General features: G+C 35.7%; 1 protein-coding gene across 4 annotated transcripts; it reads left to right on the top strand.

Moving 5' to 3' along the window:
• The first annotated feature begins 7,831 nt into the window (after positions 1-7,831).
• Positions 7,832-22,425, top strand: LOC145642490 (uncharacterized). Of its 4 annotated transcripts, XM_081693697.1 has the most exons (21): positions 7,832-7,974; positions 8,975-9,572; positions 9,662-9,750; positions 9,867-9,965; positions 10,795-11,359; positions 11,478-12,551; positions 12,672-12,780; positions 13,250-13,386; positions 13,570-14,934; positions 15,570-15,708; positions 15,843-15,966; positions 16,051-16,134; positions 17,699-17,840; positions 17,938-18,167; positions 18,355-18,450; positions 19,289-19,459; positions 19,539-19,718; positions 20,030-20,143; positions 20,405-20,587; positions 20,806-20,850; positions 21,190-22,425. In XM_081693697.1, the coding sequence occupies exons 1-21, from the start codon at positions 7,855-7,857 to the stop codon at positions 21,322-21,324; spliced, it is 5,799 nt and encodes a 1,932-aa protein (XP_081549823.1). In that variant the 5' UTR covers positions 7,832-7,854; the 3' UTR covers positions 21,325-22,425. The 4 variants fall into 4 exon arrangements, with proteins under 4 accessions (XP_081549823.1, XP_081549821.1, XP_081549822.1 ...); XM_081693695.1 differs by having other exon boundaries at positions 13,250-14,934; XM_081693696.1 differs by having other exon boundaries at positions 7,835-7,974; positions 8,928-9,572; positions 13,250-14,934.
• Positions 22,426-22,530: the final 105 nt, after the last annotated feature.

Below are 22,530 nucleotides of genomic sequence, written 5' to 3' on the forward strand. Positions count from 1 at the left end.
ATTATTATTATTATTATTATTATTATTATTATTATTATTATTATTATTATTATTATTATTATTATTATTATTATTATTATTATTATTATTATTATTATTATTATTATTATTATTATTATTATTATTATTATTATTATAAGTTAGCATGCCAAAAATAATTATAAAAAAAACACTAACAAGTAAAGTGCTAATGTCCGTACAAATATTAAAAGTGTCCGATTACAATCATAAAAACAAAATAATTAAAGTGTCCAACTAACAATTAAACTGTTCAACTAAGAATAAAATTGTCTAGCGTAACTCAAATCATAACCCACGCATAACATCCCAATCACGAAGGGCCTGTGTAGCCATGGCCTTAGTCTCACGGGACATGGGCCCATGCGATTCAGCTAGTGCACGCTGTGTGAAATCAACGAAGCGTCCAACCCACTGTAAACAATATAAAATGTTTAAAAAATCAATACAAATAATGAAATACTAGATAATAAATACAAGGCTAAAGGAAAATGTACTTACATAATCAGTATTGGTCCTCTCGGGAAGACCGTGACCCTGAGGTACGTCAGGGGGTGACACACGAGGGTGAGAGTATCTGACTAACCATGGAATGTAATCGTCCGTGCATGTAGGACTGTCGCGACTGAGTCTAGTGTAGCGAGCCACTGGTAGACAATACGCAGCAAATGGAATAAAGCTCTCCCACATGTGTATGGACGTCTCAGCCGGGAACTCAACACTATACATCTTAACCTTCTTCGGTCTCTTGGCCTTCTCGGGCCTAATGGGGTACCTAGGTATACCTTGTACTAACCCAAGCTGTCTGACAACTCGATCAGGCATATACGGCTCAATGATGTTGCGATACCGTAAAAATCCCGAGAACAACGTCGTAGGAACAACACTGGCAGGGTCAGGTCCGTAAGGCAGCCAGTTTACCAGCATAATCAAACAATAAATTAGTCACATAAGAGTAACGCGATACAAATCACAACTAAATAATAAATTTCATATTTACCTCAATGTCAGTCAACACGTCAAGTCGAGCACGAAAAGCATAAAGCCGATCTGGGCTCTTCGGTGGCGAACCAACATCCCATAACAATGCACGTGGACGTCCAGGCTCCCTAGTCAGAGTGCCCTGCTGAGGGCGAAAGCATGGAAAATACTCATAAATCCACGCTTGAAGAAGCGTGAGACAACCAGAGATGGAATCACAATCTGCCCGTGAGGCCTGCCCCAACTGACGGTACAAATACGCTAAAGTAGCAGAGCCCCATGAGTAGGAACTAGTGACAAATGTACCCTTGACAGGCTGAAGCTCATGGATGATGGAGGGATGAAGTCTATTACCACTCTTGTCCACAAAGAGTGATGAACCTAGTAAAATCCACAAAAAGGACACCACGTAGATCTCAAGGGGCCTCTCAACATTGAAGGTCGTCTCGAGGACCCTCGAAGAAAGCGCGCCACTAGGCGCATAAGTGGGTTTACGTAGCTCCTCGACAGGCAAATCCATCATGAACGCACAATACTGTCGTAACTGTAGGGGGTCCATAACAGTAGAAACCATAGTACCATCTACAGAGATCCCAAGGATATGATACACGTCATGTAACATGATAGTCATCTCACCGAACGGCAAATGAAAGCTGTTAGTGTCTGGCTGCCATCTCTCCACGAATGCTGAAATCAAGGGCCAGTCGAGGTGCTGATACATAATACCAGGAAGATGTGATAGCCCGCTCTGATCTATCGGGGCTAATGTCTCTGGTAATAACGACTGTCGCAACTGATCTAGTGCAGTGCACATCTTTCTCCTACTCATACATCTCAAAACACCTCGCTCCACACCACCCCAAATTGCAGCTGCAACATGACCACCATAGCTAGGAATAACACTACCATCCTCTGGACCACCGGCCATCGGCGTACTCACTAACCAGCTGTCTTGTATCAGAGTCCGACTACGACTAGTCTCCTGAGTACTTACAAATCTACCATCAGCACCCCTATTCGTATGAATAATGTCATCAGCCTCCTCCTCATCGTCATCGCCCGATAAACCATGTTCTCCTATGTACGAGTACTCGGGACCCAGTGACTCACCCTCCTCCTGGTCAGACTCGAAACCCGACCCATCCCTCTGAGACCTTGAATGATGACTCTGTGCTGCGGAGGTCGAACTCGCCATATTAGCATTAGGGACTAGTCCCGTCTCGGTACAAGGCTGAAAACGATATCAGTCTCTCTCCCTCCTAATTGACGCGTTCAAGCGCCGTGATACAACGTGTCGTGTTCCCGAACCCTCAATCTTAATTTTTTGCAAAAGGTAATTAAAATAAGTCTAATTTTAGTTCATAATAATAATAATTATACTAATAATAATAATTAGAATAATAATAAAAAAAAAATAATAATAATATATAACATCAAAACAATAATAATAATAATATATAACATCAAAACAATAATAATAATAATAACAACAATAACACTTGTGGCAACATTTTATTGCATCCATTCCAATTTTATTGCATCCATTCCAATTTTATTGCATCCATTCCCCCTCTTTCAAAATTGAATCAACTGCCTGTTTTAATTTTACAATGCCATATCATGAACCATCACACTAATACATTTACAAACCCCTCCGCCCTATCTGAAATTCCATCTATTCTAGTTTTACTCGACATTTTTACACTGCTGTTGACTAAAATAATTACTTCCTGCATCCCACATTATTTTGCACCTTTGTCTTTGGCACAAGATGATGAATTGGGGTTGGAATATTAGTACAGAAGCAAGAGACTATTACTTGAAAAGTCGAGTGTGCAATTATTTTGGGACTCCAAAAAAATGCAAGTTTACAAAACAATATGGGACTAAGGCAAAAGTATCATGAATCAGGTAATGTGCCTCTAAAAACAGAGCTTTGCTATATTGGTATCAACTACTTTCAGTAAAGAATCAGGACTATAACTTGACCCTCAGCTATTGAGGCATGTCACATTTAACAATGCATATTTCTAATTATACATTTTTTTTGTATAAACTGAAGTTGTTCTAAATTCTAATAGCTCATTTTTACCATCAGTAAAACTATAATTGCTCATTTTTTTTGACATCAACAACAATATAATAACAATAACAACAACAGCAATCTATCGAGTTATACAACAACAACAATATATCGAGTAATACAGCAACAACAACAACAACAAAAACAACCACATATGAAAAAATAGTTTTTTAAAAATAAATAAATAAATAAAACGCCCAGAGATTTAGAATCTCTAGGCTACGAACGCCTGGAATTTTAGGATCTCCGGCCGTATGTTCGAAAATTCCAGGCGTTCGTGTTTCGTCTGGGATTTTCGAACTTACGCCAGAGATCCGGAAATTCCGGGCGTTTCTAGCCTCGAGATTCCAGATCTCCAAGCGTTTCTCAACCTCGACGGAAAATAAAAAAAAAAAAGAAACGGCTCACCTGTTCGCCGGAGACGATGCCTTTTCCTCTCTGATTTCCAGACATTTGCGCCACCCTTGAACCGTCAACCCTTAAATTTGGTGGTTGTGGATGATAATGGGGGGTTGAATTTGGGGGAAAGAGAAAGGGTAGGTGAAAAGGGTGAAGAGAGAGAAAGGTAAAAGTTTAAAGAAAAGGTTTTCATGGGTTATTTAAGGGAGGGTATTTTAGTATGTATTTTTTAAAATACGGGCATTACCCGGTAAATACCGGACGTGATTTAGTACCCCCCTTATGCAATTATGGTTGACGGTTTTCTAAAAAAAATAAAAACAATTTAAATAAGGCAAAACTATTTATGAATTGTTTTTTTCTTTAATGTTAGATTCCAAATATTATTCTTTTCTTATTTTTATGTGATTGATATCATATGAGACTAATAAATGACCTCCTAAATTGAACTATGAATTAGACAACGTTGAACAAATATTATATTATAATTTTGATTAAAAAAAAATTAAATTACAAAATATACGTAATTCTTATTTATATTAATGTATAATAGCGATTTATTTTTAAAATGTATAAATTTAAAATAGACTTTATATAAACCGTGCATCGCACGGTATCTAACCTAGTGATTTAATATTTTATTTAACCTCCAGTTTAAGTTGCAATTCTAACCACTATTTATTACCAAGTATTATAGTTATATAAATTATGTCAAATTTCTTATTTATTATATAGAAGAAATATTATATAAAATATTGCTAATATTATACTTTGAGGATTTTATTATGATGATGATTGTTGTGTCAAAATATATATAAAGTTTTACGTAATTTGTTAATTTACGAATAATTTATATATAATTTTTTAATATGTCTTATTTCTCTTATATGTTGCTTGATTAAATATTATAATTCTACATCAGCTAGAAGCAAGGGCGTCTTTGGGATGGTTGTCCCTCCGGCAACGAGTGTAGAGATATTTTTCCCAAAAAAAAAAAACTAAAATGAAAGAAAAAGACAATGGTGCAAGCCGTGCAACAACGCTACTCCGTAATAAGAAGAGAGTGAGACTACAGGGGGATGGAGAGCAGATAGAAAGGAAAGAAAAAGACAAAATCAAAATTTGAGTTTCGCGGGATTATCACTTGAGTTAATAAGCATTCTTTTCCAATTTTCTTTTTCCGGGTTTTTTTATTGGTTATTTTTTTCGAACTTTTTTTTTGATTTTTTTTTTTTTTTTTTTTTTGTTATGATTGGATATAATAGGGTGTATGGTACCATAGAATGAGCTTAAACATAGTATTTTATTTTCTTAAACACCTTATTAGATACATGAATTTGTGCATTTATTGATAATGCAATAGTCTTATGTTGAAAGCCCGTATTAGAAGCCTAAAAAACTTTCTTATTTTAAAACGAATGAGCTTTAGGCTCATGGACTTTAAGATGACCATCTTATTGATCATAAAACATAATTGGCATTTCAGAATATTGTTGTACTAAAAATAAGAGTACAAAAAGTTGTTCTTTGCAACATACTAAGTACAATTCAGCTAGACATGTACATTTAGTAGTTAAAAGTAATTTATCTAGGTATATTTTTTTTTTAAAAAAAAGTAGTTTTTATTTTGGTTATTTAATAAAAATTTAAGCAAAACGAATGGCTATTTTGTCAAAATTTAAGCAAAATGAATACCACAATTGTGTATACCATGTAGTATTTTTCATTCATAAATGATTGTAATTTCTTACTTTGTTACATGTTTCCAATACCACATTACGTTATCCATTTAAAACATAACGAATGCAATAACATTTACTTGTGCTAACATTATTGTTAAAAACTCGATTCTCCCGTATAGCACGCGTAAATAACCATTAAAACTTTTTGTATAGTAATTTTGCTTATAAGTTGAACACAAAAAAAAAAAGTATGTTAGGATGAGGAGGAAAGAGTAAGCAAATTTTTTTTTGTGAACATCCTAATTATTAGGGTCTTGGAAAACATGTGTGAGAGAGAGATAATTAAAGGTGAGACAACAAAGAATGCAATGGACATGTGAGGAGATCATAATGATGGTTATATAACAAGCTAATCTAAATTTGTTTAGAAGTTGAATATTATGGAGTGAAAAATAAAATAAAAATCGTGTTAAATTGGGGAGGAAATTAGTAAGCAAAAATTATTTTGAAAATTGTAATTATTAGGGTCTTGGAACCATGATTATGGGACGATAATCAAAGTTTAAACCTATTAAGAACCTAACAGACATGTTCATCTTATAAAAAAAAATTAAAAATTGGACATGTGAGGAGATTATAATGATGCTAGTATAACAAGATAATCTAAATTTATTTATAAGTGTACGATGTGGAGGAAATTAGTAAGCAAAAATTATTGTGAATATTGTAAGACTCGGGTCTACCCATTTTTTTTTTTTAAGAACTCAAGTCTAACCTAATATAGCATAACCCTAATTTTGACCATGCAAACATAATAATCTTAAATTTTGTAAGGTCGGGGCTTTGATGGATAACCTAGACCCTGAAGTTCTAGCATCCTTCAAGATCTTCATCTGCATATGCGGGGATAAGCCAAAACTATTTGTCCATTAATTCCAAACACCTGGCAAGGATCCTAATATAGTAGTTGTAGGTATCATTCTGTTTAATATGAAGCATTAACTAACATGAAACCTATATTGAACACATTCTCTTATATTAATACAGATTTTACACATATATTTATTAATTATAATTAATTATTACATTTATATTAATTATTAATTCATATTTTGATAAATAATCCAGTCCTAAAAAGTCCTTTTATTTCAAGACATTTCACTTCAATCCAAAAGAACAGGCCTAATAATTGCAAATGCAATTGTATCTATTTTACTGATGACATGGGGCTATATTTTTTACTCAATTCATATAATTGTGGAAGGGGGGGGGGGGGGGGGATGATATGAGGAATTTTAGTATGAAAGACATGGAGTTTGAGACATTTTATGATGAAGATGATGAACATTCTAATGTATGCACACTCACATGTTTTATACCAATGTTAGCTACACACAAGGGATGTATTAATCAAAGAGCACCTACCGTTTTGACATGCACTTGTTGTCTAATAAAAGTTGACCATAGCCAAAAATTCACAAGTTACGTTATTATGCTTGTGCCCATGAGTTTAACTAGTATATGTTATGGAGTTCTCATTTAAAATAGTACTAGTATTTCCATAACAAAATTGATAATAAAAAAAATATATATATATTTAGTACTTCATCCGTCCCCGATTGATAGTCACTTATACTATTTTTGGGCACCCAAAATGTTAGTCACATTTGTTTTTTTCAAGTACCATTAATATTATTTTTTTTACCAAAATTCTCTAAAATTTGCAAAAATATTTGTGAAAATTTAACTTTCCAATGTAAAATTTACTTTCCTATGTACTTTAATTACTTTCTCTCTCTACTTTTTTGCATACCCAATGTAAATTTACTTTTTCAATATATTTTCTTTATTTCTCCTTAATTTCCTTGATTTTTGTTCAAAAGTGACTATCAAATATCAATCGGAGACGGAGGGAGTAACATATAATAGTACCCTGACCTATCAAATGAGTCAAAAAAGGACCATATTTAATTTAGCAACACTAATATAAAAAAAGGGTAATGCATTTAATATACATCTTTTTTAGTATTAAGTTCGGAATTTATCGACAATTCACGAGTAAATCGGTGTAATAAATATTTATTAATATATCTTTTTCCTAAAAAAAATGAGTAAATAATAATAGTGCGTTGGAATAATATTGGAGGTAGAAAAAGAAGAAAAAAAAAAAAAAACCTCGAATTCCTCTTCCTTCTGTTCACTCCCATGTTCCTTTTTTCTCTCTCCTCTGTGTTTCCTCACTCTCACTCTTGCTGAGAAGCATAGTTGATGACAAGAACAATTGCAATATCCAGAAAAAAAAAAAGGTATTGTTCTTCTTTATTATTCTTTTTCTCCTGCTTTTGTTTATTATTCACTAAGCTTCAATTTATACTCAGCTTTTTAATTCGTTTATTGGAATAATTAGTTTTGAGAGTTATAAAATGCCAGAAAGTTCAATTTATTAGTTTAATTTTATAACCTATAGTATGTAAATGTTTGTTTTGATTGTAAATGTTCTAATTTTTATGTGTTTCTCTGCATTTTCAGGATGCTCTCAGTTTAATTTGTATTCTGGAATTTGATGGTGGAAATTGAATAATTGATCAGTAATTTTGGGGTGTTTTTTTTTTTTTTTTTTTTTTTTTTGGGGGGGGGGGGGGGGTGGGGTTGGTGGAGGTGACGGCGGCGAAGGCGGTGGTGGCTTGAGTTATGGAAAATGGTTGGCAGATGAAATGTGGTATGCAATCACCAAGTTTGGATTCGGGTTCGAGTTTGAGGGTTGCTTCTTCCTCGGAGCAAATTCAGCTCCAGCAGGAAGCTAGGAATCAGGTAACTGTAAATTGTAATTAAGATATGTGATTTGCAATTTGTGAATTTTTTGGTCTTGCATGTTCTATATAAGTTGGAAGTATATCATGAATGACATTGAGCTGATAATTGGCAAAAACCTTTTTGTGTTTTTGTATTGATTAATATATTTTATGTACATTGTAATGTGTTTGATTAAGCGTACATTATCGATGTTGGTCGGCCGAATTCTCAGTCATTAAATGTATGTTTGATATACATGAACTTATGAACATGTATAAATGCATCGATATGTATAAGACATGACATGTGTAGAGGGAGTGCTGTCGTATTGAGTTGTGCTTTGGCCATGACATGGTTGACATTCTTGTCTTTGTCGACCTTTTTTGAGCCCCGGTGATTCCAAAATCTAGGACACCTATAGAAGAGCATAACATAAAATGGAATGATCAAAATGTATAGTGTATGGATTGTTTAAGGTTGATGGGGAAACAACTATTCAAAATCCACATGCAGCTAAAATTTGTTGATAAAATTTGGTAGACAAGATAGGAAACCATCTATTTTGAGAAATTCTACTTCCTTCGTTTGATAATTTGAGAAACATTTCTTTATGAGACTTGCAATAAGCAATGACCACTATTTCATTCTATGTAGGATTATGTATGTCAAATAATGATAAAAGTAATGCTACTCGAACCAAAACCTTTTGTCACCCTCAATGTAGTGTGGCATCATGGTTACATTTATGTTCTTTTCTTTGGATCAAAGCGAGGCTCATGGTAAATGTTGGGGTTCAAAGCTTCAAATGTTGTGTCCATCTTATGTTGGAGCATAGGACCTGACATGTTAATCTTATGCGTATTTTAAAAATGTGAATCTTATCTAGAAATATGGTGCTCACTTATGTTGTCTTTCCATTTTTCTACTGGTTCGTGTTGCATGCAATCTTTGCATGTTTAACACAACTGTAGCTGCTGAAATCCAACAACTATGATGATTTGAATTACCTGGTCTGCAGTTGAATACAAACATGAGCCACTGTATTCTTCCCCATGATATGCGAGAACAAGGACCACTGTCTTCTCAAATGAAACAGGCACCCACTTCCAATATATTGAATTTTGGTTCATGCAAGCCAACCCAGCTTGAAACTGGAAGTTCATTTTGCTCTCTGTTATCAGCCCCACCTTCTCTCTTGCAATATGATTTACAGCGACAGTTGAATGTGCATTCTTCCAGTGGAGGGTGCATTCTAGATACTCCCGCTCAGGGAAATATTGGTACAATGAAAAATTGGCAATTGTTGCAGAATAGTGCAAACTACAATGCAAGAGCTGTAGTAAATATACGCCCTGTTTTTCCCATGAGGTCTATTATGAATGCAAATAATGGTAGTAGTCATGGCCTAAGTGACGACCTTAGTACCCTGAGGGCATCCATCACTCATCCTGGCTCTCAGACTGAAAATGGGATTAATATTTTGCAAAAAGGGGTCACTTGTGCTCCTTTAAGCAGCAGTAATTTTCCAGATGCATCTTTGCAAGCTTCAACTTCTGTCCATAAGATACAGAATTCAGTTGTGAGTGGGTATCCTCGTGTCTTCTGCATGGGTGCATGTGAGTTTATTTATTTATCCTTTCACAATCCTCATATTAACCAGTGTTTTGGTTGAAAATCTGATTTGCCTGCATGATTGGTTGAAAAGGTGGAGATCTACTTCTCAGCAACACAGGTCTTTTTGGAGTTTTATGCTCATGCCATGGTATGCGAATGTCAGTGTCTAAATTTTGTGAGGTAATTGTAATCAAAAGTTGATATCTGTGTAGCTTCCATGTGGCTTTCTGCTGTCTTGTCTACGTTTTATCTATTTGCAGACTTCTGAAAGCACATTCTGCTTCGTTCTAATGCAGCATTCAGGTTTATCTGATGTTAATCCTGGGTATGCTGTTCGCATGGATAGCGGTGATAGCATTGCTCAATGGCGTAAAATGTACCTTCAGAAGTTCGGGGTATGATGTAAATTAAATTCATTGGAATGTATTCTTGTAGCTGACTTCTATAATCTGTAGAATATTTGTTTAGTTTTTTCTTTGCACGCTCTTTTTTTTGCCACTTATCATCTACATAATTATGCCCCATATGTCTTCTTTTCTTTGCACCCAGTTATATAATGAGTCTGTGCCAACGTGCCGTTCATGCTTATCTGTATAGCAAATTATGAAATTACTGTCACTAAAAAATTCAGCATTTTATGATTATTCTAATTAGACACAATTCTGTCACCCTTCTGGCATTGTCCATTTTCCATGTGTTATTTTAGTTTAATGGTAATAGGAATATCATGGTGTTGGAATTGCACCACTGTAAGTTTACTCTGCAAAAAACATCAATTGATGCAAGAAACTTACTCTCATGAAGTCATGATGCCCCACGGCTAAACTCATTATGAACTCTAATGGGTTTGTTTACTGTTCTCTTGGCCCCATCATTCTTACTTTTCCTGCAGTAAATTGATGTCTACCTTCTAACTTGTATCCAATCAATCTAACATAATAATATCTGCTACCTATGACTATATACCTGTCTGCACACTTGAGTTCTTGCAGGTCATTGGATTTGGCTGTTTATATATTTCATTACAAATAAATTCCTAGAACCTTGGTATTCTAATGCTTTGCTAGGAGTTGGACATGACCTGACTTCTACAGCATTATTTACTTTAGTATAGTTGGCTATGCTATCACATTTTTGCTTGCTTGTTTTGCATTAACTCTTTGATTCTTATTGGCATGTATTTTAATCATGGAGATGAGGGGTGATATTTTTATAATGATTTAGATTAGGGCTCCAGGGGATCATAGAGGATGGGACTGGCCGGAAGGATTGTTAGCAACTTCTGGCTTGACAAATAGCAGCATGGCTGTTGCTGACAAGAGGAAGGTTTTTGACATGTCTAGTCTGTTTAATCCATCTGCAGAGTCTTCTATGCAGCCTCGGAATAATGTGTCCCCTAGTAGACCTCGAGCAATCCAGGATTTTCCTAATCAAATAGTTAAAAATGCCCAAATAGCTTGCACTTCAAGAAATTTAAGGCCGACATTGCTGAGTGATAAAGATGGACCAGGGGATGGTTGTCTCTCAAGGTCCTTCCAATTTACCTCCTCTTGTGAGAATTCGTCTAGTTCTGCTTTACTGAACTTGCAGAGCATTGGCTCCAAAGCCAACAATAATTCAAAGGATGAAGTTGTTCAGCAGAGAGGTCCTATTTCTTCCAGTGTTGAGTTGAAGCTTGGGCAGCCATCTCAGCTGAGTTGGGGTTCAGGAACTGTTTCTCTACCAGCTATGAGACATCACACTAGTGGAGTCCAGATAACTACTGCCCAGGATATGCTGAATCAAAACTGTGCGTTATCTCCAAGTCTATTATCTATGCAAATTATTCTACCTTTTTTTTTTTTTTTTTTTTTTATTTTTATTATTATTATTTTATTATTTACATGTTGTAATGCCTTTTCATGCAGTGACAAATGCAAAGGTCTCTGAGAAAAATCAGCAGCACATTTTTCACCATTCTGCCCCTGATTCCTGCAGAGAAAAAAAATCATTTGTGTCAGGTCCTCTGAATAATGCTCTAACTTCATTCCTGGCAGGCCCTCTTAATAGTGCACTGATATCTACAAATGGTGCTGCTCATGTGGAACATTTAAAAGATGGGCTGCATAATAATTGTACAAATTCAGTGAAAGTCCCCTCTTCTAATTCTACAGCTCGAGGGAATTTGTATCCTAAGGAAATCAATAGAAGGATTAAAGACAGCCATCCTCTCAGTCCTTGGACAGTTCATTGCCAACCTCACGTAGACAGGTCTGTACTGATAGACTTTTCATGTAATGGAGATCCACCAATCAGGCCTTTAGACATCAGTAAAACAGCTTTACCAAATAAGATGAGCAAAGCCATGGATGCTACATGTGGGAATGAAGGATCCAATGTTGGGAGTGGATCAAGCTCTGGTTTTGCTAGAAATGGGGAACCTTGTAATCCTAATAGTACTGTATTGCCTGCTGCGAAGTTTAGCATATATGGGATGGTGAATATGTCGTCAGATGTCTCTGGAGCTTCAAACTATGTAAGGAATGCGTGTAACCTGGCAAGCAATCTTGACCGAGATCAATTCTCCAATAAATTGAAAAATCCATCTTTGAATTCTAGAGCAAGTTCAACCTTGCAGGCAACTTCTACTGATTTCACTCCACTGTCCGCAGCGGCTACAGGTCATGGTTCTTCTTCTTTTAGTAAAGATGTTGAAGCTGTAAACTCACATACAAGAATTGAGAGCTTGAAGCTTCATGCTTTGGGTGATATAGACAAATCATCTAAGGAAAGACCACCGGATACTTCCCTTGCACTTGATCAGCAACCAAAGATCCATTCCAACCACATCCTACAAATTGAGAACTGTGGCATTCCTGATTTGAGAGCAAAGGGTTTATTTTTTGATCAAGGGTCGTATGAAGCACAAAGACATGGGCGTCAATCTTCTGTTGGACATATTACCTCACCATCCTTCCTGCCTGATGTCGGTCATAAGAAAGGTGAGAATATTAGAAAAGGGACTATGCAACATGCAAGACATATCTTTTACTTTATCCAATAAGAACATAAAGTAGATGTTGTGTATTTAGGGCACTTCAACTAGTGTTTTGTTTTTACAGGTACAAATTTGGGTGCTAATTCTGAAGAGATGACAATATTTTCTAAGTTAACTGGCAAGTATAATAAAAATACTAGTAATCAACAGCCAACACAACAGTCTGAACTGAGGTTAGCTTTTATTTCATGCAAGTTGTAGTAGTTATAATATATTGAGTAGTTACCTAGATTTTTTTTCTGCGCAGAGCCTCTGCTGATGTTATTGGCTGGTTCTTGTTAAAGACCTTCTAACTGTGTAAAGCTTTAAACTATAAAAGAGCTTCAGTGAAACTATTTAAACAATACTTGTAAACCCTTAAGTGAATTCTGGAAGTTACTGCAATAAGATTTTAAATGAATCCTGAAAGACAAAAGCAGCTACAAGCTAACAACAGTGGAAGTGTCAAACCAGTCTTTAGTTTAGCATCTGTGAGATAATTTTTTGTGGGGACACATGGAAATATGAGTGCTGCCCCTGTTCGGTTTCAATGTTAAGTAATCTGAACCCTTCTTGAATGGCCTAGCCATATGTGTCCTAGAGTTCATTAAATTTTAATCTTGAGTTTTGATACTTCCTTGATTGATGCATTTTCTTTGGCAGTGTTGGAAGACAAGAAAACATGGAATGTGACTGTAACGTGGTGCAAGGATGTACTCGAGAATCATCTTCTCATATATCATCCAGGTGCTATTACAATGTTCAGAAAGCATGTTCAAAGAGAAAGCAGGAATCCAAAGGTAGTGGCTCTGTGTATGGTTTAAAGAAGCAAGAAAGCGTTGCAATTGTTGAAACCCCTAAATATAGTAATTCAAAAATTTCTGATGACTGCGTATCTATTGAAAAAGCATTCCGAATAGAGTGCAATCATAAGGAAAAGGAACATAATGTCAAACTTGATTGTGGAAATTCTCAGTGGACAGATGTTCCTCCCAATGCACATGCAAATTCAAAAATGAAATTTCCAGATGCAACAGCGCATATGTCGGACTCTAGTAAAGAATCTGAAACTTACTTGAAAGAGCTTGCCACTAAAGGTATTTTCAAATCAAACCAGGCAGCTGCGTTGAAAGGGAAAGAATTATCGGACATTTCTTCTGATTGTTCTGCACCAGTTGTTACCCAAGCATCTAATGAGGTTGACAGGATTGATTCTGGTACTGTTGATGGCGGTCATAAAGTATGTGACAATGTCCAAATAGCAGATCAAGGATCATCTGCTGTTTCCATAAGTTCATCTGATGAAGCAATTGATAGTGTTAGAAATTTACAAGTTTCTGATGGTAACACTAGATCTACTGAAGAAAAATCTTTGTCAGCGTTGGAAAATGTAGCTCATCATAAAGAAATTTATGAATTTAGGCAAACATATTCAAATTCAAATGAATTGCAAAGTTTTTCAGTGTCTGGAGGTAATTCTGATGAAAATCCGAATAAGACTCAAAATGAGAATGTATTTAAGTGTAAAAAGAGAAAGCGTACCAATAAATGGAAGATGCTAGGAACAACATTCACCTTCTCAAATCAGTCTAATCGAAATACATCTACAATGCTTAATGTTAGTTCAAGCTATAATTGTCTCAAGCAGGGAAGGTCTGCCTTGTTTGCAGCCAAAATCCTTTCTCGTAAAAGAGATTGTAATGGGATATATAACATTGTGGAGGGTGAGCCTAGTGATCAGGAACCATTGAAGGGCAATGACGACTCCGTTGAAATGCCAGAAAATGCTCTTGTCAAAAAGGTAAAACAAGTCAAGCCTCCTGAAGTTGCCAAGTTTACTGAAGCTGTAAAAAGATATGCTTTGCACAAACCAATTTCTGATAGAACTTGGAAGGACAGCACGAAGGACTGCCAAAAGATGAAGCCTGTTGCTTGTGGAAAGTACGGTATTATATGTGATCAGGAACTAGATATTGACCAATTAAAGCCACCAAAGATTGTTCCTCTGAGCCAGGTTCTAAAAGCTTCCAAAAGACTTAAGTTTGAGAAAGAACCGGTGGTGCCTTCAATAAAGAAGAAGAAGAAGAATATCTGTTGTTATGTTGGTAGAGAACGCCATGATGTACCATCTAGTTCCTATCAAGACCAAGATAGCAGAAACAATAAGGTTTGGTCAGATGCTTCTAATCAGGAGACTCAGAAAATGCACCTGAAAAATATGCAACCTGATAATGCTGATGCATTGGAAGGAGGTGAAATTAATCTAAATACTTCAACCTCTCACCCAGCTTCTGCATCAAAGACCAAGGAACTCCGTATGCGCAGCCTCTATGAGTTATCTATGAGAGGTATCATATTTAAATCTAAGGCTTACTTGCATCTTGGATCAATGTTCCTCACTCTGGCATCTGCTTTTACATGTGCAATCTTGTAGTGGCCTTATAATTTCTTGTGGGTGCCAGATAAAAGAACAAAATTAATTTGAGCTTGTATGACAATTGGATTTTCTTTGTTCTTTCTCACTGTCTACTTGATTAGCTAAGAGAGTGCCTTTATATGTAAACAACTCTCTTAAATTCTGATAACATCTCTGTAATGAACTTATGTACTATGATGCTTCTCCTTTCCCTAGAGATGAATACTTAGTGTCTAATGAAATATGACGAATGAGAGTTGTGCTGTGCCCAGGTAGACATAAGGTGCGAGAGAGGTGCTAGCTGACAGATATCTTAGTGTATTTCTTTTGTATGGTACATTACTTGCTAGATGTTTATCATATATCTTAGCCTTTTAGGATCCTGAGTTAAATGCTCTGCAGCAATACCCTCTTTTGTTTTCTGCCTGTTCCCTCCTTGACCTATTCTGGTTAGATATAGGGATCTTCTCTTAAGTGTTTGATGCATATTCTCACACGTACTCTAGTTTTGATAATGTATTATTTGTTATAATGCATTAGCAGAGCAATAATTGGGTTTTGCTATAGGTAACAAACTCATAGCTGCAGATATCAGTCGTTCCCAGAATGTAATGAGTGCACAACCAACAGTATGTGGATTGGAAATGATCACACTGAAAGATGCTGAAAGATGTGATGGTGGTAAAAGCAGAGATACTGGAAGAAGGTAAGGAGAACCAGGAGATCAAAGAGTATTTGATTCTCCTGAATAATATGCTGAAGCAATGTTTTCCAGTATAAATGCAGATTCAGTCCTGCCATGGTTTTTCTTATCTGATTGGTTTTTGCTTCTTGATTCAGATCCTGTAGAAAACTGCATAATAGTTCTCTGATGTCAGAAGTGAATAAATTATGCTGTGTGTGTGGAATCTCAAACAAAGACAATGCTAACTGTTTGTTGGAGTGTGGACATTGCTCAATCCAAGTATGCAGTTTTGATTGGAATCTCAGCTAGTTCTTTTTTAGCCTCTTAAATATACTGTAAAATTTATCTCACATAAATTTACAGATCCATCAAGCTTGCTATGGGATTTCAAGAGTGCCAAAAGGGGATTGGTATTGCAGACCATGCAAAACTAGCTCTAAGGATGTTGTAAGCTTCTATTTTCAATTTCAGATTTCTGGTTTTTTGCTTTAGTTTTTAGTATGATTCTAAAAAAGACCCTACACATTATGGATTAGTGATCACACTAGCTGGATCAATCAGCTCCAAAATTCACATACAACTTACATTTATCTGATTCATTACTTTACGGGCCAGAGGAATGCTATCTTTCAGGGATACAATTATTTAGAATAAAATGCTTTTGACAAAGCTAGGTTTGACTTTCAGTATCAATAACATGTGGGATACTTTTATAAATATAATTGTGGAAGGTGATACATAGATTAGTTTAGGGTGCATTAAGCAGATGCAAATAAACGTATTTTGTTAAGAGTATGCTAGCGAATAAAGAGGTAGTATGTCAAATAATTAGGGAGAAGCGATGGTAGGAATCAGTCTATGTAGAACACTGATAGGACTAATTGCAGATGCATGTTGGTCCTATGAATTATCTCCCTTTTCCTCTCTCATCCGTCTGCTGTCACTGCTTACTGAGATTGTTCAGCTATTATTGTCACTTGTATTACTTTTTCTTTAATTAATATCCCTTAATAAACACATTGCCTATTCAAAAATGGAAAGGACGTGCCTAATAAACTGAGCCAGACAATGGAAAGTTATATGTTTGGTAGGAAGAAGACTTGTGCAGAGACTGCAGACTGCATAATATATGACAGGGTGATTGGGAGACTACTATAACATTCCGTAAACCTATTGAAAATTTAGATTATTTTGATTGTGAACCATATACCATTGTGCCAGTACATCTACTTATGTAATCTATGAGAAGAATGTTATACCCCCTTTGTCCCTATATACTAATTGTTTCGGGTCTGAAACCTAGGGGACCTTGTGCTCTGGATGCTTTCCTGCCAGGATTTGTGAATGTCAGCTACCCTCGGGGGGTTAACCAAGGACCCCCCCCCCCCCCCACCCTGGATGCCTAACAGCCTAAGTCAACTATCAGATGTGGTAGATATGTAGAGAGATAGAGAGAGTATTTTAGAGAGAGATGGAGAGAACAAAAAAGGGTCCATGTAATGAGGATAGATATAGAGAAAATCGTTTTTCAAATAAAGTAGTATTGCAACTTTCCAAAAAGAAATACATTACTTATATTTATTAGAAAGAATGGAGGTATATGAATTGTTTGTGAATTTAATGGATGATCAAACTTGAATTATTTGCTCTTGTATTAAGTTCCTGGTAGTGGTGTGGTATTCAATAATTTAAGTCTTCATTGCAAATACTTATGTGTACTTCTTAAATTGGTTGATGTAGAGGTGTCGATTTCCAACATACCTTGCATCACTTGCATGGGCTTTTGCTTGGTTTAGTGTAACAAGGGTTAAGCATTACTGAAATGGAGGTGCTGCATGAATTTTTTTCTTCTTTCAGTTTTAATTGTTTTCTTTTTTTCTTTTCTTTTTTTTTTTTTTTTTTTGGGGGGGGGGGGGGGTCCCAAGGGGAGTTTGTGTGTGTGTACTTATTCTGTCTGATTTACATCTGTATTGGTTTTAAACAACTTATATTGATGATTTGTCTACTTTAGGCTTGTGTTCTATGTGGTTATGGTGATGGGGCCATGACTCGTGCATTTGGAAGCCGCAATGTGGTGAAAAGTCTGTTGAAAGCATGGGATATTAGAACAGAACCTCATATTATGAGTGTGGGTTCAACTGAAGCCTTGTATGGTATGTCTGTTCCCTTTAGTACCATTATAACAATGTCTACTAAAAACCTGTATTGTATGCATTGTGTTGAGTATTAATATTAGTAATAATTTCACAGTTCCAGCAAAAATGGAGTGCCTGAAAAATTTGGAAAGTGCAACTTGTCATCCCTGCCCTTCCATAAAACCAGTAGTGCATAACAGCATAATATCAGGATTGTTTGATCCAACTGTCAAGCAGTGGGTCCATATGGTGTGTGGATTATGGACTCCAGGAACAAGATGTCCTAATGTGGATACCATGAGTGCCTTTGATGTTTCAGGTGTTTCCAACCTTAAAGAATACATGGTAAGCACTCTGTTCTGTAGATGGAACATTACTTTGCTTCATCTCTGCTTTTTTCATGATCAAAATTCTAAGTCTCAAACATATGACGGAACAATATATCCAAAATGTGACTGTTCCCCCCCCCCCCCCCCCCCCCCACCCCCCTTCATTCTTCCCATATTTTCATATGTTAATTTCCTTGTTCTAGGTATGCTATATATGCAAGCGCGTTGGTGGGTCGTGCATACGATGTTATGTTGAGACATGTTGTACTTACTTTCATCCATGGTGTGCTCATCAGAAGGTAATCCTATGCTTATATGGTGCTCCCAGATAAGTCAATTGATGAACCCTTTTCTTTATGGGTAATAATTGTAAAACTCAAACAGACTTCAATCAATAAGTTAATGTCTTCGTTTGCATTTTACAAGATCAATCACCCCAATAGGATCCTCTTATATTGGACATCCACATTTCCCTCTCTTGAATATAGAATTAAGCTTGGCTACCTTGTGGGCATTTACATTTTCCTCGCTTATGAGTTATGACATGGAAATATGAGTAAGTTTGCTAGAATTTAAACAATTCAATTTTATAATTTCTAAGGGATTAGAGTTCATTGATTAAACTATTATTACATTAAATATAATTTTCTAGTTTCTACCTTTCAGTTTCAATTCTTGCTGGTTTTGGCTTTAAGAAGTTTTATTTAATACAAAGCTTGTCATCATTCAATTTCTGCTTTAAGAATAAAATAAAATGGGAAGGATAAAGAACTAGTCAAGGTGATCATCTGCGAAATTGTCTTTTATGGCTAGTAGTGATAGCCACTTGATTCTAGGATTGTTTTCTTGAGGTGAGGAAGGTGTTGCAGTTTTTACAGAAAATAATCTGCTTAAAGAACCAAAACCAACTCTCTGCATGATCATCAACCTATCATTATTATATTGGTGATATAGAAGTTCTCAGGGCATGAGATGGAGGCCAGATGTGGTTTGGATGCTACTTTCATAGTTTCATATCATTGATAATTTGTTCCTTCTTGCTCACTGAAGAGAAAAAAAAAAATTTAATATTGGAAAGAAAGTTTCTGATGATAATCAATTATGGCATCTCAAAGTATCTTACCTTGTTGCTTGCAGGGTCTGCTGCAAAGTGAGGTAGAAGGAGTTGACAGGGATCAGATTGGTTTTTATGGAAGATGCTTGTTTCATGCAGATTCCAGAACTTGTCATTTAGAGAACGATATTGATACTAACAAGGAAAATTCTGAAACTGGTCAAGAAGAAGAGCCAACTTGCGCCAGAACAGAGGTACAAGTGTTGTTAATTCTTGGCACTTTATGGTGCAGAATATTTTAGAAAGCTTATGATGTAATTGCCTCTCAACTAGGGATATAAAGGGAAAATCCAGGGAGATGGAGGGCATTATTCTTCTTATCAGCATAGGGGTAAAGGTGGGTGCCTTGTCACTCAGGTGCAAGTAGACGCTTGGCTTTACATCAATAGACACAAGCTGAGCAGGAATAAGCTGCCTAAACCTTCAGTTTCAGATATAGACCATGATTATCGGGTATGTAAAGAGTTAAACATAATCTCTTTCTTTGTAAATGCGGGATGGATATCAAACATATTTCACGATATCATTTTTCCTCTAGCAAAGTAGCAATTAAATTTGGGGAATTCAACAACTGACACAGAAATGCTTAAGTGATTATTGCTTCCTCTAGCAATTATCTTGGGGAATTCAACAACTGACACAGAAATGCTTAAGTGATTATCACAATTGTCTTTGTATATGTCTTTAATTCCTTCCTCAAAGGGTTGGATTGTCATTGCATTAAGTGATGAAAATCAACTAATACATGCATAACATCTTTGCAGAAAGAATATGCTCGATACAAACAAGCAAAGTGCTGGAAACATTTGGTAGTGTATAAATCTGGTATCCATGCTCTTGGTCTGTACACGTCTCAGTTTTTTCAGCGTGGTGCTATGGTAGGGTCCTTTATCCTTGACATATATATGTATATGTTCTTGATGTGAATCTTATTGCAGGATAAGACATGACTTTTGTACTATGGTCTGGTATTAATTAATTGACTTTTGTATCTGCTGAAAATGGCCGAGTTTACTTTTCATATATTGAGCAGCTATATCTGCTGAACTCTATGTTTTACGGTTTTACTCTATTACAGAGTTTAGACTTGTTGGCTTCTTTTACTGGTATGTGACTCTTTTTACATCGGCATCTCTTAGGTTGTTGAATATGTTGGTGAGATAGTGGGGCACCGTGTTGCTGATAAACGAGAGACTGAGTATCTGTCAGGAAGAAAGCTTCAGTACAAGAGTGCATGTTACTTTTTCAGAATAGACAAGGAACAGATTATTGATGCTACCTGCAAAGGTGGAATAGCTCGGTTTGTCAACCATTCATGCCAGGTAATATGCTGTTTTGGATACTATTGCTTGCCTAAATGTTCCTCCCCATGGAAAGAAAAAATAGAAAGTTTCTTTTGTACATGCTTTCTTTTTTGGGGGTGATGATGTTTCTTCTCAGTGATCTACTGATCTTTTAACTTAATTAACCTCCTTATCATTCCATATATATATGCACTTTTGTGCTGACTGCTTTTGTCCATGTCATTTTCTGTGACCAGCCAAACTGTGTTGCCAAAGTGTTGACTGTCAGGGGTGAAAAGAAGGTAATGGAACAGATTTCTTTTTTATGCTATGTTGCTTTGCTTCATCAAATATTCATGAGATTGCTTACTTGATTTAAATAGTTATGCGTTTCCCGAAATATATACATGCTGAATCTGCAGCGATGAGGATGAATGATAACAAGTCAACATAATGAATTTGAGAAACCATTCTTTTTATTTGTTACATTATAAGATGATCAGAGATTTCTCTCTTTGCATGTTATTGAAATGGCAATTCAATCAGTAACATCCCTTTCTATCTGGAGGATGACCCTGTTAATCTTCTAGCTAAGTTAAAAAATGCAGATATTCTGAGATGCTTTATATTTGCACTTACAGGTTGTGTTTTTGGCTCAAAGAGATATTTATCCTGGGGAGGAAATCACTTACGATTATCATTTCAATCGTGAGGATGAAGGTAAGAAAATTCCCTGCTTTTGCAATTCGAAAAACTGCAGGCGTTATTTGAACTAGACAAAGCCGTAAATTCAATGGGCAACAATGTATATTTCCAGTTATCAAAATCTTGTCTGTCATAAGAATTGCAATGTCAAAATCTTGATGTAATTACAAGGGTGATGACACCTTGTGTTAATATGGTTGTAAATTTTCATGATATACTAGTTAATGTTATCGCCAATCTGACATCTGAGTTGGGACAGTGTTCTAACGAGAATTTGACATATTTGATAACATCCAAGTAATTGATAAGTCAAAGTCCTGAAACAGATCAATCCAGGAAGAACTAGATTGTAGATCTGATCTATATTGCTTGGATAGGTCTACCCAAGCATTGGTCAGTTTATTGATAAGTTGAACCAGAAGGTCCTGAATCTAAGTCATGTTCTGTGAGCTGCTGAACCGGCATGGCCTGGTGCACTCTGGCCTTTCTCTTAGTTGTTCATTGTACCTGTGGATTCCTGATCCTATTCCCACTGTTTTGGAGCCAAAGCTTCTATCATTGGTTGATATTTTTTTTTACATAGATCATGCTGAGAAGGGCTTTCAACAGAATTACCATAGTGGAAGATTTACTAGGATCTTATTTCATTTTTGACGCTCCGATAATCATAACTAAGCCATGATCACTGTTTGACTGCAATGTCTATAGAAGAAAAGCGAACTCTGCATTCAAAGGAGTTTTCATTGAACTCAAGGAGAATTTGTGAGCAAGAGTTAGCATTCAATTTGCAAAGATACTGCTAAAAAAAGAAGGGATCCATCAGGGACAAGCTTGATTATACGAGTACTCACTGTACTTCATTGTAGTTAGATGTTCCACACATTATAATTAAAATATACGAGTAACAAAATTAGTGAAAATTTAAACGTTTCATACTTTTGTTCTATTCACCCCAAAATTTCAAGTTTTGGCAAACTTTTTTCTTACACCTTAAAAGCGAGCACAAAGTTCGTCAAATTTCCTCCTCAAAAAAAAAAAAAAAAAAAAAAAAAAAGTTCATCAAATTTAGATCTTTTCTTTGTTGACAGACAGCAGTTGCCTATCAAGTTTAATTATGAACCAAATATGATTCATAATTTGCGGTGAAATGTCAGGCATAGCCTTAACATGCACTTGGGACAATGTACTCTCACTAGTTTGTGGTAGATCAGTCAAAATTGAAATTCGGATAGTATCATTTAAACAAAGATGACGATTGAAGAGAGAATCAATGCTAC

The sequence above is a fragment of the Chenopodium album genome, chromosome 8 (genome assembly GCF_948465745.1).
Source record: "Chenopodium album chromosome 8, dcCheAlbu1.1, whole genome shotgun sequence".
Taxonomy (NCBI): Eukaryota; Viridiplantae; Streptophyta; class Magnoliopsida; order Caryophyllales; family Amaranthaceae; genus Chenopodium; species Chenopodium album.